The sequence below is a fragment of the Anneissia japonica genome, unplaced genomic scaffold (genome assembly GCF_011630105.1).
Source record: "Anneissia japonica isolate Jap-2015-1 unplaced genomic scaffold, ASM1163010v1 scaffold7731_len1735946_cov199, whole genome shotgun sequence".
Lineage (NCBI taxonomy): Eukaryota > Metazoa > Echinodermata > Crinoidea > Comatulida > Comatulidae > Anneissia > Anneissia japonica.
Window position 1 is genome coordinate 1,598,379 of NW_022758997.1, and position 12,146 is coordinate 1,610,524.

Here is a 12,146-nt window from a genome sequence, read left to right on the forward strand (position 1 = left end):
TTTACCGCGCTGCGCAGCGCTGCACTGGGTAATAAAAAGAATATACAACCGTTAGTTGGCGTCCTACACAGGCATGACGTTTTTACGAACGGGACTTTGCTCTCTTGTTCTATTTATACTCTTTGGTCATAGCGAACATCGTGGGCTGGCATGACACGGTTGCTCTGTACACATTCAAAGGTTAAAGTTGAAATTGTGACCATTCAAGTGTTTTATTATGAGATCATAGTCCGGGGCAGGAAGATTATTAAAAATTTACGAAACCTGATTTATTTCTTTACTTTGTTTTCATTTTGTATTTTAAGTTTTTCTCTTTTAATTATAATTGATATATAATGTGTGTAAATGGACAAAAAATAAATAAATGAGTGCACATGAATCAGTGACATACACATTCGTCGTCTGTGGTAATCGTCAAACATGTGAAATTACGGCAAACAATGCGGCTGGGTACAGTCGGATCGGCGCTTTGTCGCCGGGATTTGTTCATTATTATTTTTTAATCTAAAACAAAGCATGTCAACTATTGAATTTAATTAGGCCTACAGTAAGTCTCACCTTCATCTGTTTTGTTGCATTCCTCAAATTCTGGCCTACTGTACAGTAGGCCTACCTGGGCCTGGCCTAGGCCTACCTGGGTGGGCCTAGCCAAAAAAAAGAAAATCGCGTCAGCTAGCCTTGGGTCTAGGCCTGCTCGACTTACTTAGGCCTTTTGGTTTTTAAGAGCTTTCACAAATACGGCGACCCACCCCCGGGAAAATGGGGGGGGGGGAACGCGGAATGATCGCTGACCGGCACTTCAAAAAGCTGGTGACATCCCTGTAGGTTACTTATTGATGAATTGGGATTACTGTACATATCAGTGATAGAATGAAGGAAAAAAATCAGGAAACAGGGATTGAAACTGTGAAAAATTAACAGGAGAGGAAGGGTAACTTAAAATTCATTTTTATTGTATAATATTCCTTCTAAATCACCGATATCTCACTGTTCAATTTGATGACCATAAGCACATTGACATACGACAATCTCTGAACATGCTAACTTTTGAACTTTGCAAAGAATGCAACACAATTCTTCCTTGAAGTAAAATGAAAGAAGTGTGTATGAATACATTACTAAAGGTTCAATTCACTTTCATCAAACACAGTGATGATTCTTCTTGTGTTTTCAATCTGTTTTTATGCGGGAATTGATATCAATCATGAAACAAAAAGCTGGCTTTTCTAATGACAGTACTGTAGCCTCTCAGTTTTATTTCTTATCCAACCTTTGGTGGGTAATAATAGTAGTGATAACAATCTATACATTCTTACGATTCACTCATGTATAGACTTTACTAAAACGAAGAGAGCTATGTACAGTGTTAAGTACTGTACTTTTTATTTCACAATATAACTAAGCTTTTTTTCGATTTTGAAACATCAACTATTTGTATTGTAACAATGTTAAAAGTGATCTTTCCGATGAGAGGTTTAAGCTATTGGTCCTGCGTGCAAAACGAGTGGGCAATTCACTACCAGAAGGATGCAACTGGAAAAGTCTTAGGACTTTCATGGGTTATCCTTGGTGTTTATCACACCAAAAAAAATCCAAATCCAATCGGTGACTTTGATCACAAGAAACATTTTTGTGTTTACTTAGAGAAATTTAGCTTGGAGCTCCTGGTTATATTTTGTATTTTAATCTCAAATCAAAAATGTGTTAAATGCAAATAAAATGTATTTTTGTTATCAAACTAATGTATGTTATCAATTGAAATTAAAAGAACAACTTTATAACACTAGAACAAAATTGAAAGTTTAGAAAATGCCCAAAATACAGAACATACATTTTTAGGGACATGTTTTATTAAGAGAGGAGGGTATACAAAATGGTAGATGTATATGATTTTCAGAATAAAGTAGTAATACTTACATCAATTGTACCAATACAACAAAATATCAGGGCATGTTGGGTAATCATGATTAGATGCCCCAGCATTTATTACAAATAGTACAATATTAAAGTGCTGCGGCTTTTCTGAGATCAGCAATTATTCATTTTATTCTAGTCTAAATCATGAACTCAAAAGAAATGTGTATTTAAAGCAGAACTGTGAACACCCAATATTGCATGAAGGTATTAAGCCATCAGATTACCAATAAAAGTAAGATACAGTATACCACAATTATTTCACTTTATTATTCATGAGGATAAATTTGGTTAAATCTAAGAGTGAGTAAACAAACAAATAATGATCCAAAAATCCCAGAATTAAACAAGTGGGTGTGAAAATTGTCTTGAATGGTTTTAGAGCTTTTAACATTCCTAAATAGGTTAAAAGAAATTTAAAATAAAACAGACAAGAATTTGAAAATGGATATAATAGAAAGACTGCCCTCTTTGGTTGAAGATTTCCTTGTTGTGTGTGGAAAATGTTTGTGAAATTTGATGAAATGACACAAGTTGGATGTTAAAACTTTAATATTGTTTTAAATGCTTGTCATAAACTATTTAAAGTATTATTTGAAAGAACTCGCTTTATTCTTCAATTACATGCCATTTTTAATAACTATATTAAAAGTGTGGGATAGAATCAGAACTTTTTACGTAAAAGTAAAAGGACGATGAGCAGTCTGACTTTATTTTACAAAGCCTGATTTTTTTACTTACAGACAAGATGTCAATTGCGGTCTGGGAGCAATTCTATTGCGGACCACAGCAACCCTACTGTATGTGTGCGGTCTACCCACAGTACCATCTCTGGCTAGAAAAACCCCTTGTGTTTAATGGCCTATCACCGGTCAGCTCAATGTAATGTACAGTAGTTGGGTGAAGCCAACAGCTTATTAATAATTAAAAATTCCCTTTTGCCTTTTGACCCATATTTAGTTAGGTCACCCTGCTTCACATGCAGGAAAAGATGATGAGGGGTGTGGTAGTCAATGATGCTAGCTGGGAAATGACGTTATTTTATAACTGCATTTTTTACTCAGCAAGTTTTCATCTGCTGAACATGCGTGAACGCTGAGAAGTTCTTGTCGTCTCGATTTTTTAATGCAGTTTATACGTTGGTCAACGTATTGTAGGACGGTTACGAATGAGTGAATCTGTTCTAGTGTTATGTTGTTGTGCAAATCGAAAGTTCCCTATTGTCCACTTCAGTGACCTCTGAACTTACAAGCATTATACCAATATCTGTATATATATGCATGCCATGATGCAGTATTGTTCATTTATTGCTTCCATGCCTACAGTAACCAACACTCGCATTCAGTATGTAATAGTAATGTAAGATAGTCAACAAGATGATTCATTACAAATCCACAATATGCTATAGGAATTGGGTTTCTCCCTGGTCACAGGAATAAACAATACACCCACTGTCACACAGGATGTATTCAGCCTTGGTCATCAATGAACAATATCAAACAAAAGTATCACTATAGCAGGTACGTACATAGTAAAGGTACCAAAACTACAGTATGCCGTTCTTTTTAATAATTTAATTTTTTAATAGTCTATTACTACAGGCTACCTAACCAATAGTTATAACAACAATATTATATTAAAAATGACAACATTATACACTTTACCAAGTAATGTCTTTGTAAATTTAACTGATAAAAAAAATTAAATTAATTATTCAATTGACATTTTACAGTAGTTCATCATTCTTCAAATATTAATTCTCTTTGAGAACAGTTTTCTAATGTGTTTACTACACTACATTATAATTTCAGGTTTCTATGTTGACTGTAAAATTTTTCCACTTGATTCTCGTCTATAATATTCATAATAATAATAATAATAATAGTAATAATAACATTAACAGACATTTATAATGCACCAATTCAAACGATTATCAAAGGTACCGTGGACTAGATGTTGCAATTTTCATTAAATTTCTCCTCCCCTGATGGACGCTTCATGTCCTCTGCAGTCGGTAAACCGGCGCACTTTCATCTGTACAGGACGGGCCGAGTGGACCAGCCTTAAAATCTCATTACACACTTAACTGATTGGAAGTGTGGGAAAAATATATTAGTTTTTAATAGTTAAGTGTCATGATTTAAAGTAGCCCTACAGTTCTTTGTTTTGTCTCTATTGCAAAGTGTGCAACATAAGCAAGGTTTACTATAGTAATACTACCATTTGCTCATTTCAGGCATCATTTCAATCAACTGTTAGCAGGCCGACCTGTATACTTGCAACAACTTAGTTTTCTCTCCAAAAGTTCCACATGACCATGACTTTGGAAGAATATCAAATTTAGATAATTGTGTGTGCAATTTATTATGACCTTACTACTTGCTTCTTGTGATATAGTTTGCTTATTTTTTTCAGCAGCATGGGCTAAGCTTTAACATGTCAAAACATTATCCACTGTACACCTTGCTACTATTTCTTTGCAAAATGGTATCAGTGTAAAAAAACGATTAAGACAATATTTTTAGGCATACACCACATCCTAGTTGCTACTATGATTCAGCAATATAATTAATGCTGCTTTTTTTATTATGACAAAATAATTTACTGATAGGTTTATGTGAATTCACCAAACACCTTGACCTTGTTGAAAATACTTGTAAGGTATAGCAGACAGGAAGAGTATAAAGGAAACATAAAGCAAGGTGTGTCCATAGATGAAGTTTGTTACTGGTACTTAGAAAGGATCAAGTTAGTTGCACTGCGCCATGATAAACAGGACTACTGTTTATAGCAAAATCATCTATACTACTGTACTGGAAAACTCAATCGTAAATTATTTTTTAATGTTAAAATCATGAGCTATTGTACTTTGTACTTTAAAAAAAATTATTTAAATAAAGATCAATAGAATTCCAGGAAGTCCAAACCTCTGTAGGTTCATAAAACACTCATTGTAGACAAGTTCCAATAAACTTTGAATCAAAAAAAAAAATTCATATCAAACTCATTTATTTATTTAACAAAAACTCATATAATATAGTTATCAATTTCAAATTATTATTAAAAATAAGTTAAGTAGATAAAATGAATAATTAATATGCTTGCACATATTAAAATGATTGTCCTAAATCAAATGGGTAGCAGCAACACAAAGGATACAAATCTGAATTAATTGTTTTCCATTTGACACAATGTGTGGATTATTAAACTTTGAACTCTACATTTTGCTAATTTATTCACTTTTCATGTTTTAGTTTAGTTTTATAATGTATCTGAGAGAGGGTTGTTGGGATGTACTGCATATTACAATATTCCGATTTGAATTAGATGAACCTACTGTACTATACATAATTACTTCCTGAGTAGGTTTTAAACACCTTTCAGGAATAACTAATTAATTTGCTCAAATGGTCACCCACGAGCTGAGTAACAGTGCGTGATTCTAGAAATAAACACAGAATTCAATAAATATATAGTGCTCAAACATCAACATTTCAATAATATCTGAACACATGTGGAGCAATACTGTACAATATTATGGACTGAACTACAATTGAAAACTTCCCGTTCAATTAATATGCCCATGCACTTTACTGTTAAACTGATCAATCCGCCATACAGTATCCAATATTAGTTGTTGAAACTATTATCCAGAGAATATATAAAATATGTCAAAAGCCATCTGGTGTAAGTTAATATATACACCTGGCTAGTTTGATACAACTATCAACTAATTAATTATAAACTTACTGTGACAAACATTTTGCATTGAATTTGGAGTATTATTATTATACTGTAAACAAACATTCGGGAAGATATTTATAAACTAATCAGTTCACAGTATACAGAAGGCTGATTTGTTATAAACAGACTACTGTAGAGTACATTAAACTATTATTGGAAAATTGATGAGCCTACAGGCTAAGCGAATATAATTTTATAATATTAGAGTTCTTCAATCGCTGGTTTAGCTGTCAATTTTACAGATAAAAATAAATGGTCCACCAGTAAAAATGTGTGATGGTAGAAACCACTAATTACGCTTAGGTGGTTCAGCTGATTCCTCACAGACAAATTTATCACTGCAATAACATTTGGTAGCGAGTTCATTTATTTTATTGAGCGTACAGAAAAAGCATGTCTGTGAAGCTCAGATCTGAATTAGGCACAAATTTGAAGGACACTATTATGAGAATATAACGATGATGACGACAACGATGAAATTATAATGTTGATGATGATGTTGATGATAATGATGTAATAATGTTTTTGATGCACTTGATGATGATGATAATAAAGAAGATGATGCCGATAATCTGATGTTGTCGTTGATAAAATCGATGTTGTTGATGTTGACGACAAAGAAAGATGAGAAATATAATATTTTACTTGGGTTGGCTTATGTAAAAAATTTCCTCAATTCAGCCACTGGCTACCAATGAATATTATTTAGCTATAAATGTACTATTGATAAGTAAATTAAAATTATAAACTTTGCTTTCCTTCAGGCATGGACAGAACCAATGTACATTAGAAAATAATTAGCAATCAACAAAAATTACTGAGTAAAAAGAATTTCAAATTTGTTGACTGGTAAACTAATTTTCGATATTTTCACTATTTAAAAGATTTTGATTTTTAAAATTTTTTATAATCACATTGTTAATCATGCAATCAAATTATAATTATTAAACTAATTAATTCACACAGTTATGTACAATACTTGTAATATTCAATGTTAATTACATCTTTTCCCAATAATAACTGACATACTGAGATACTGTACCATCCATTGACAGATAATCCTCAAAATTTGAAGTACAGTTTAATTGCTTTAAATTATTACTTATCTGGTACTGAAGTGTAAACAAAACCAAACCCTAGTCCAAAGGTGACACTGACAGTAGGTTTTACCTTTCATTACCATCCCTGGATCTGACTTTAAGAAGGTTATATAAGCAAAAAACAACTAGTGTATGACTATAATATAACAATCTTACTGCCTTACAAGACATTCAACTTCTTTGATTAGTATAACATATTATAAATCTTAATCAATATCCTAAACAAGAAACAAACTTACCGGCTTAGGCATCTTGCTTTGCTACTATGTCCTAAATGAAAGAAAATACTATTGGAAATATATTTCCTGTTGCTTGTCAAAAGATCACCTCTGAAAGATAAAACAGAATCAATGCTGGTTTTTATTTTTCAGTACAAGTTGCTTCATAGCTGTCATCCATGATCATCATGAACAATATAATTTAGCATTCAGACACAGAAAAAAATTTCCTAACAAAATCCAACAGTAGGGAGGACCCAAGTGGGGCCTAATAACCTTTAGTAATATGTATTTTGCTGTTTGTGGTGATACCCAATCAATCGGCTGACATCAGGATGACAAATGTCTTGATAACTGTAAAAACTTCAAAATCCTGATTTTGAAAGAGATGGATTACCGTATAATAGTTTCTGTGAGAAGTGTTCTTGCTGATAATGGGAATGCTGTTGTTTTAATAGACAACAATCCCAAAGTGATACTAGCACCTCAAGGGTGGAACAAGGCAGCAATACTATATTATCCATTGGAAATCAGCACAAAATGCAACTTATCCATGCTCTGAGAAATACCTACTGATATCACATACAATATAGTAGGTCTAATGATTTTCATCTACTACAGTAGTGCAAACTCTTATTTGAACCCTGATCCACAGATTGGAAACCTAAACTTCCAAGTCTACAATAACCACTTCCATAATGAGAAGTAAGAAATCTAAAAACAAAACAGAGAGTATCAAGTAATGTAGACTAAACCATACAGTAGTGTGGTAGTCACATGAAAATTTCTCTAATTGCATCTTTTAAAAAAATATACCAGGTAAAGTGGCTCCAGCTTCGTTACGTTGCAAGGTCAAAGGTCACTTAGTCTACCACCACCACAAGTCTCTCTCTTTATGATTTCTCAACTGTACTTGTCTACTGTAAAGCCAAACAATTTTAGGCTCTGGGAAATCAATTTGCTTAAACCAGAAAAAGGTGGTCTAACCATTTAGTTTACGATAAACATATAAAACTTAAGTCACTACTATATTTTGAATTGACCTTGACCTCTGACCCTATTTCAATAACCCTGCAGTTGATCCATGAAATACTGTACTGGTGGGTATGTTAAATCTGCTACTCCACATGGTATACCAATGTTATTTCAGTTTCGATAAATCTTGTATTCCCAATGCCAGAAACCATTCTCAGTGACTCATCTTCAAAGTATGCTATTAGCAAAGTAAACCACCTACAGAATTGACAACTATTTTATGTTGTTTTCTTTTTCAAAGGTAACAATAAAATAGAATGACAAAACTGAGAACTGAAAGACTGCCAGGCACTATCAGGAAGTGCTTTTATAAACTGTTATAGTTTAAAAAATATAACAATTTATATATAAAAATTTGTTTATGAAAATGAAAATTAAATGCTAGAAAAGTCTGATAAATGAGGGTGGAATAATAATATAATCACCATTGATCTAACATTACATTAGGCCTACAAAATTTTAGAACTGTATGCAATCAAGTCGTTATAAAAAAAAAATTATTTCAGTTTAAAATAGGCGGTGCTAATTTTACTATATTTAAAGACCTACAGTACTTATACATATAATATTAAATAATGGTCTGTTCACATGAAACCATTTAAAACGTAACGATGAGAATTTATATTTCATAAATTATAGATAGGATTCATTAAAGGCAAGCAAATCACATGCAAGATATTAATGCCCGAAATTAAAGGTTAATTATGAAAACAATTAGCAGTAATAATATAAGAAAATACAGCAATAGATTATAAATTTAGGAACTAAGCACAAGTCTACCCTAGCTTGGAAAACTAATCATTAAATAAAAACAGTAGGCTACTATCAACTATGATGGGAATACTACCTAATTGAATACTATTCTGCTGACATTAAGTAAAGGTAGGAAATACTGTAACCTGTAACTTGCAACTACCTAGGCTGACTAACTCATTCAAAGTTTTTCTCCCCAAGGGTTCAATCAGCTGTCAAGAGGTGCACTTTTGTCTGTCCACAACGACAGCGGATGAATGAACCAGTACTGTACACCAGGGTAACCCCCTACTCTTCTCGAAAGATGTATAGTACTGGAGTGCAAACAAGGCAATTGTGTACACTGACCTACAGTTTGGAGTTCTTACCGAAAAAGCTTGTTTCACCACCAAAACCATAGGCAAGGTGCTGCTCAAACCAGCGCTCATTATGGCTGTAGTAGGTTGCTGCGCCCCTGCCTTTACTGCTAGGCCTTTCACCAGGACGACACTGAGAGTGCAATGCTATCATCAAAAGATGCCTCTCCTCTAAGCTCGTAAAAACTCAGTAGTACAGAACCAGTAGGCATAGCACTGCTGTAAGCCCAGGCGTACCTAAATTACTGGGCCCTAGTTTTAAAGATCAATGGTTATCACCTCCCAGAGCCGGGAGGTAGGTAGGCTGGTCCATCGGAGTATGGTTGAAGCAACCGCGCTCAAAATGTATGGAACGCCAGTAGCGCTTTACCAACTGATTTAGATACCATATGGTATATAGCAAATGTCAATAGCGTTCATATCGTACTTGTCAATTCTAGTACAGTAATAAACTACAGTATATAAAAAAATATACATTAATTTATAGTTGATTAAAACAGTATTAATATCGTACTCTGATGCCTATTATCCAACATACACATTTTGCATACTGCACGCTTGGCTCTCCATACAAATTACTGTGTATCGACTCGCGGCCGCTTTCAACCCTAATTCGTCCCATCAACCTAAAAAGGCTAAAAATTGAATGGAACTGACAGGGTTGAAAAGGTAGGTAAAACCAAAGATGATAGTTTTCAGATATATAACGTCCTATCCTTACCTCATGTACCATCAACACCGATATGAACATAGATTAAAAAACAGTAGCAACACCGAGAGTAAGGTGGAGCACCAATTACCGAAAATGAGTAATCCACCGCAATTACAAAGAACATCAACCGCCCTTTGCAGCATAGAGAATCTACGCCCCCACACGTACAGCTAAAACCTCTCGGGGATTGAGATATAGGCCGGCTGAGTTTAGCCAACATGGCGCAGTCCATGCCATGGGTCGGTATATTTAACTTAATTATGTTGTCATTTCTAAACCTACTTGATCAAAATAAAGCTAACAACATCTGTCACTACACAGTGTTTAAAACAAACACTGTGATATAAAAATACAATCTAGCCTAAGTTTTGTGTTAGATACAATAGCAAAAGCGTTACTCACACACGCACACCGGCAGCTTCCCTCAACCGCGGCCGTTAACACCACTTCGTTCGATGGCGTTAAGAGTCAGTCTCAGCTCTCGCGAATGCAAATATGTAAGAGGGCGTGGTCGATCATGCACCAAACGCGCCAGACTTCCTATACTTGGTATCAATCATCAACAAGGTAACGGAGCCCTCTCTCGAAATATTGCTCATCATTATACCCAAAAGAAACCCCCAGGTAGCCTCATGACGACACAACAAAATCTAGATTATTCATAATTATTTTAGACATGCATTGTTAATTATTGATTACTGATTAATTAATTCAGACCGTATTGTAATAATAATAATAATAATAATAATAATAATAATAATAATAATAATCATAATAATAATAACAGAAATTTATAATGCACCAATTCAAAGGTACAGTGGACTAGATGTTGCAATTTTCATTAAATTTCTTCTCCCCTGATGGACGCTTCATGTCCTCTGCAGTCGGTAAACCGGCGCACTTTCATCTGTCCAGGAGGACGGGCCGAGTGGACCAGCCTTAAAATAATAATAATAATAATAATAATAATAATAATAATAATAATAATAATAATAAATAATAATAATAATAATAATAATAATAATAATAATATTAATAATAATAATAATAATAATAATAATAATAATAATAATAATAATAATAATAATAATAATAATAATAATAATAATAATAATAATAAATAATAATAATAATAATGTATAGGTGTAATTTTGCCTTACCTGACGTGGAAATGTACCGAATATTCAGTACATTTGAAAACAACTGCGGGAAAAAAAATCGCAAGTTGTTCTCGGGTGGGACTCGAACCCACGATCTCCAGATCGTGGGTCCCACCCACGGAGAATGTCCCTTCGAAATTGTTGTGTTCTAGACGCCCGAAAATAACATTTGAGGCGTTCTTGGCTATCACATTTTTCTTCTTTCTTTTTTTAACCTCCCAAAAGTGGTGGGGGGGGGGGGTACCGGGGCCGGCCAACCACTAAATCCACCCCTGTGGGGTCTGGATTCGATGTGGAATTATGAAAAGTGATAGGTTTGGTGCACTGACCTCTAAAGATGCCCAACTTATTACAAAAACGTAAATATAAAAATGACATAAATGTATAGGCCTATGCCTATTATATTTTTTTCAGATAATATGTTCAGCCGCTCCAAGTTTCTTTCCTATTTTTCCTTCTTCCCTTTCTTTCAAATATCATTTTGCATTCACTTACTAAATTGGTAAACATATAGGGCCACTAAGCCTAGGACTTTCATAAACTTTGTTTGCATAGTTTAACACGATTCAAATTCGAGTCTATTGTCGTGTATCTGTTCGAGATGAAAATGTAATTCATTATTTGTAATTGCTTACTTTCTATTTCAGTTATTATTAGTAGCGTTAAGTAGCCACTTAACGCCTATTAAAACATTATATTTTCGCATCAATTCCCTTAAATTAAGTTCCGCGGGTTAATGAAAAGCCTGTAAATCGTAATTATTGACTTTATAGACTTTCATTTCTTCGACCCTTCATGAATGAAAATTCTGAATAAAAAAAAAAACAATTACGGTATAGACATAAAATAACATTTAAATATCCATCCATGGTCATAGAAGACCCTATCGACATAAATGAATTAAGAAGTAGATATGTTTAGTGTTTAGGCGAGACTTTTTTTATATACAAACTCCAAAAATAAGATGATGTATTATTTTTTCCTTCGTTCATACCGGGTATACACTCAAAATTTTAAAAGAATCGTACTGATTCACAAATAGAATCCTGCAGCGGTGCCTAAATGCATTCTTCATTAGAATCAAATTGATGATGGGTGACGATCATTTTGATTCAGGACTAGAATCAAATAGGTATGAACCTGTCTCTTATACA

The 12,146-nt window shown here is 33.6% G+C and overlaps 1 protein-coding gene across 2 annotated transcripts in view; it reads right to left on the minus strand.

Annotated features, from left to right (window-relative positions):
* LOC117125487 (radixin-like) overlaps positions 1-10,366 on the minus strand; it is a 42,488-nt gene extending 32,122 nt beyond the window's left edge. Inside the window, exons 1-2 of one of the 2 annotated variants that reach the window (XM_033271983.1) lie at positions 10,235-10,366; positions 6,998-7,087 (exon numbers count right to left, since the gene is read on the minus strand). In XM_033271983.1, the coding sequence (XP_033127874.1) occupies positions 6,998-7,009 (12 nt within the window). In that variant the 5' untranslated portion in view covers positions 7,010-7,087; positions 10,235-10,366. Of the gene's footprint in view, positions 1-6,997; positions 7,088-9,841; positions 9,975-10,234 lie in introns of those variants that run through there. The other variant, XM_033271984.1, reaches the window with a different exon arrangement.
* Positions 10,367-12,146: the final 1,780 nt, after the last annotated feature.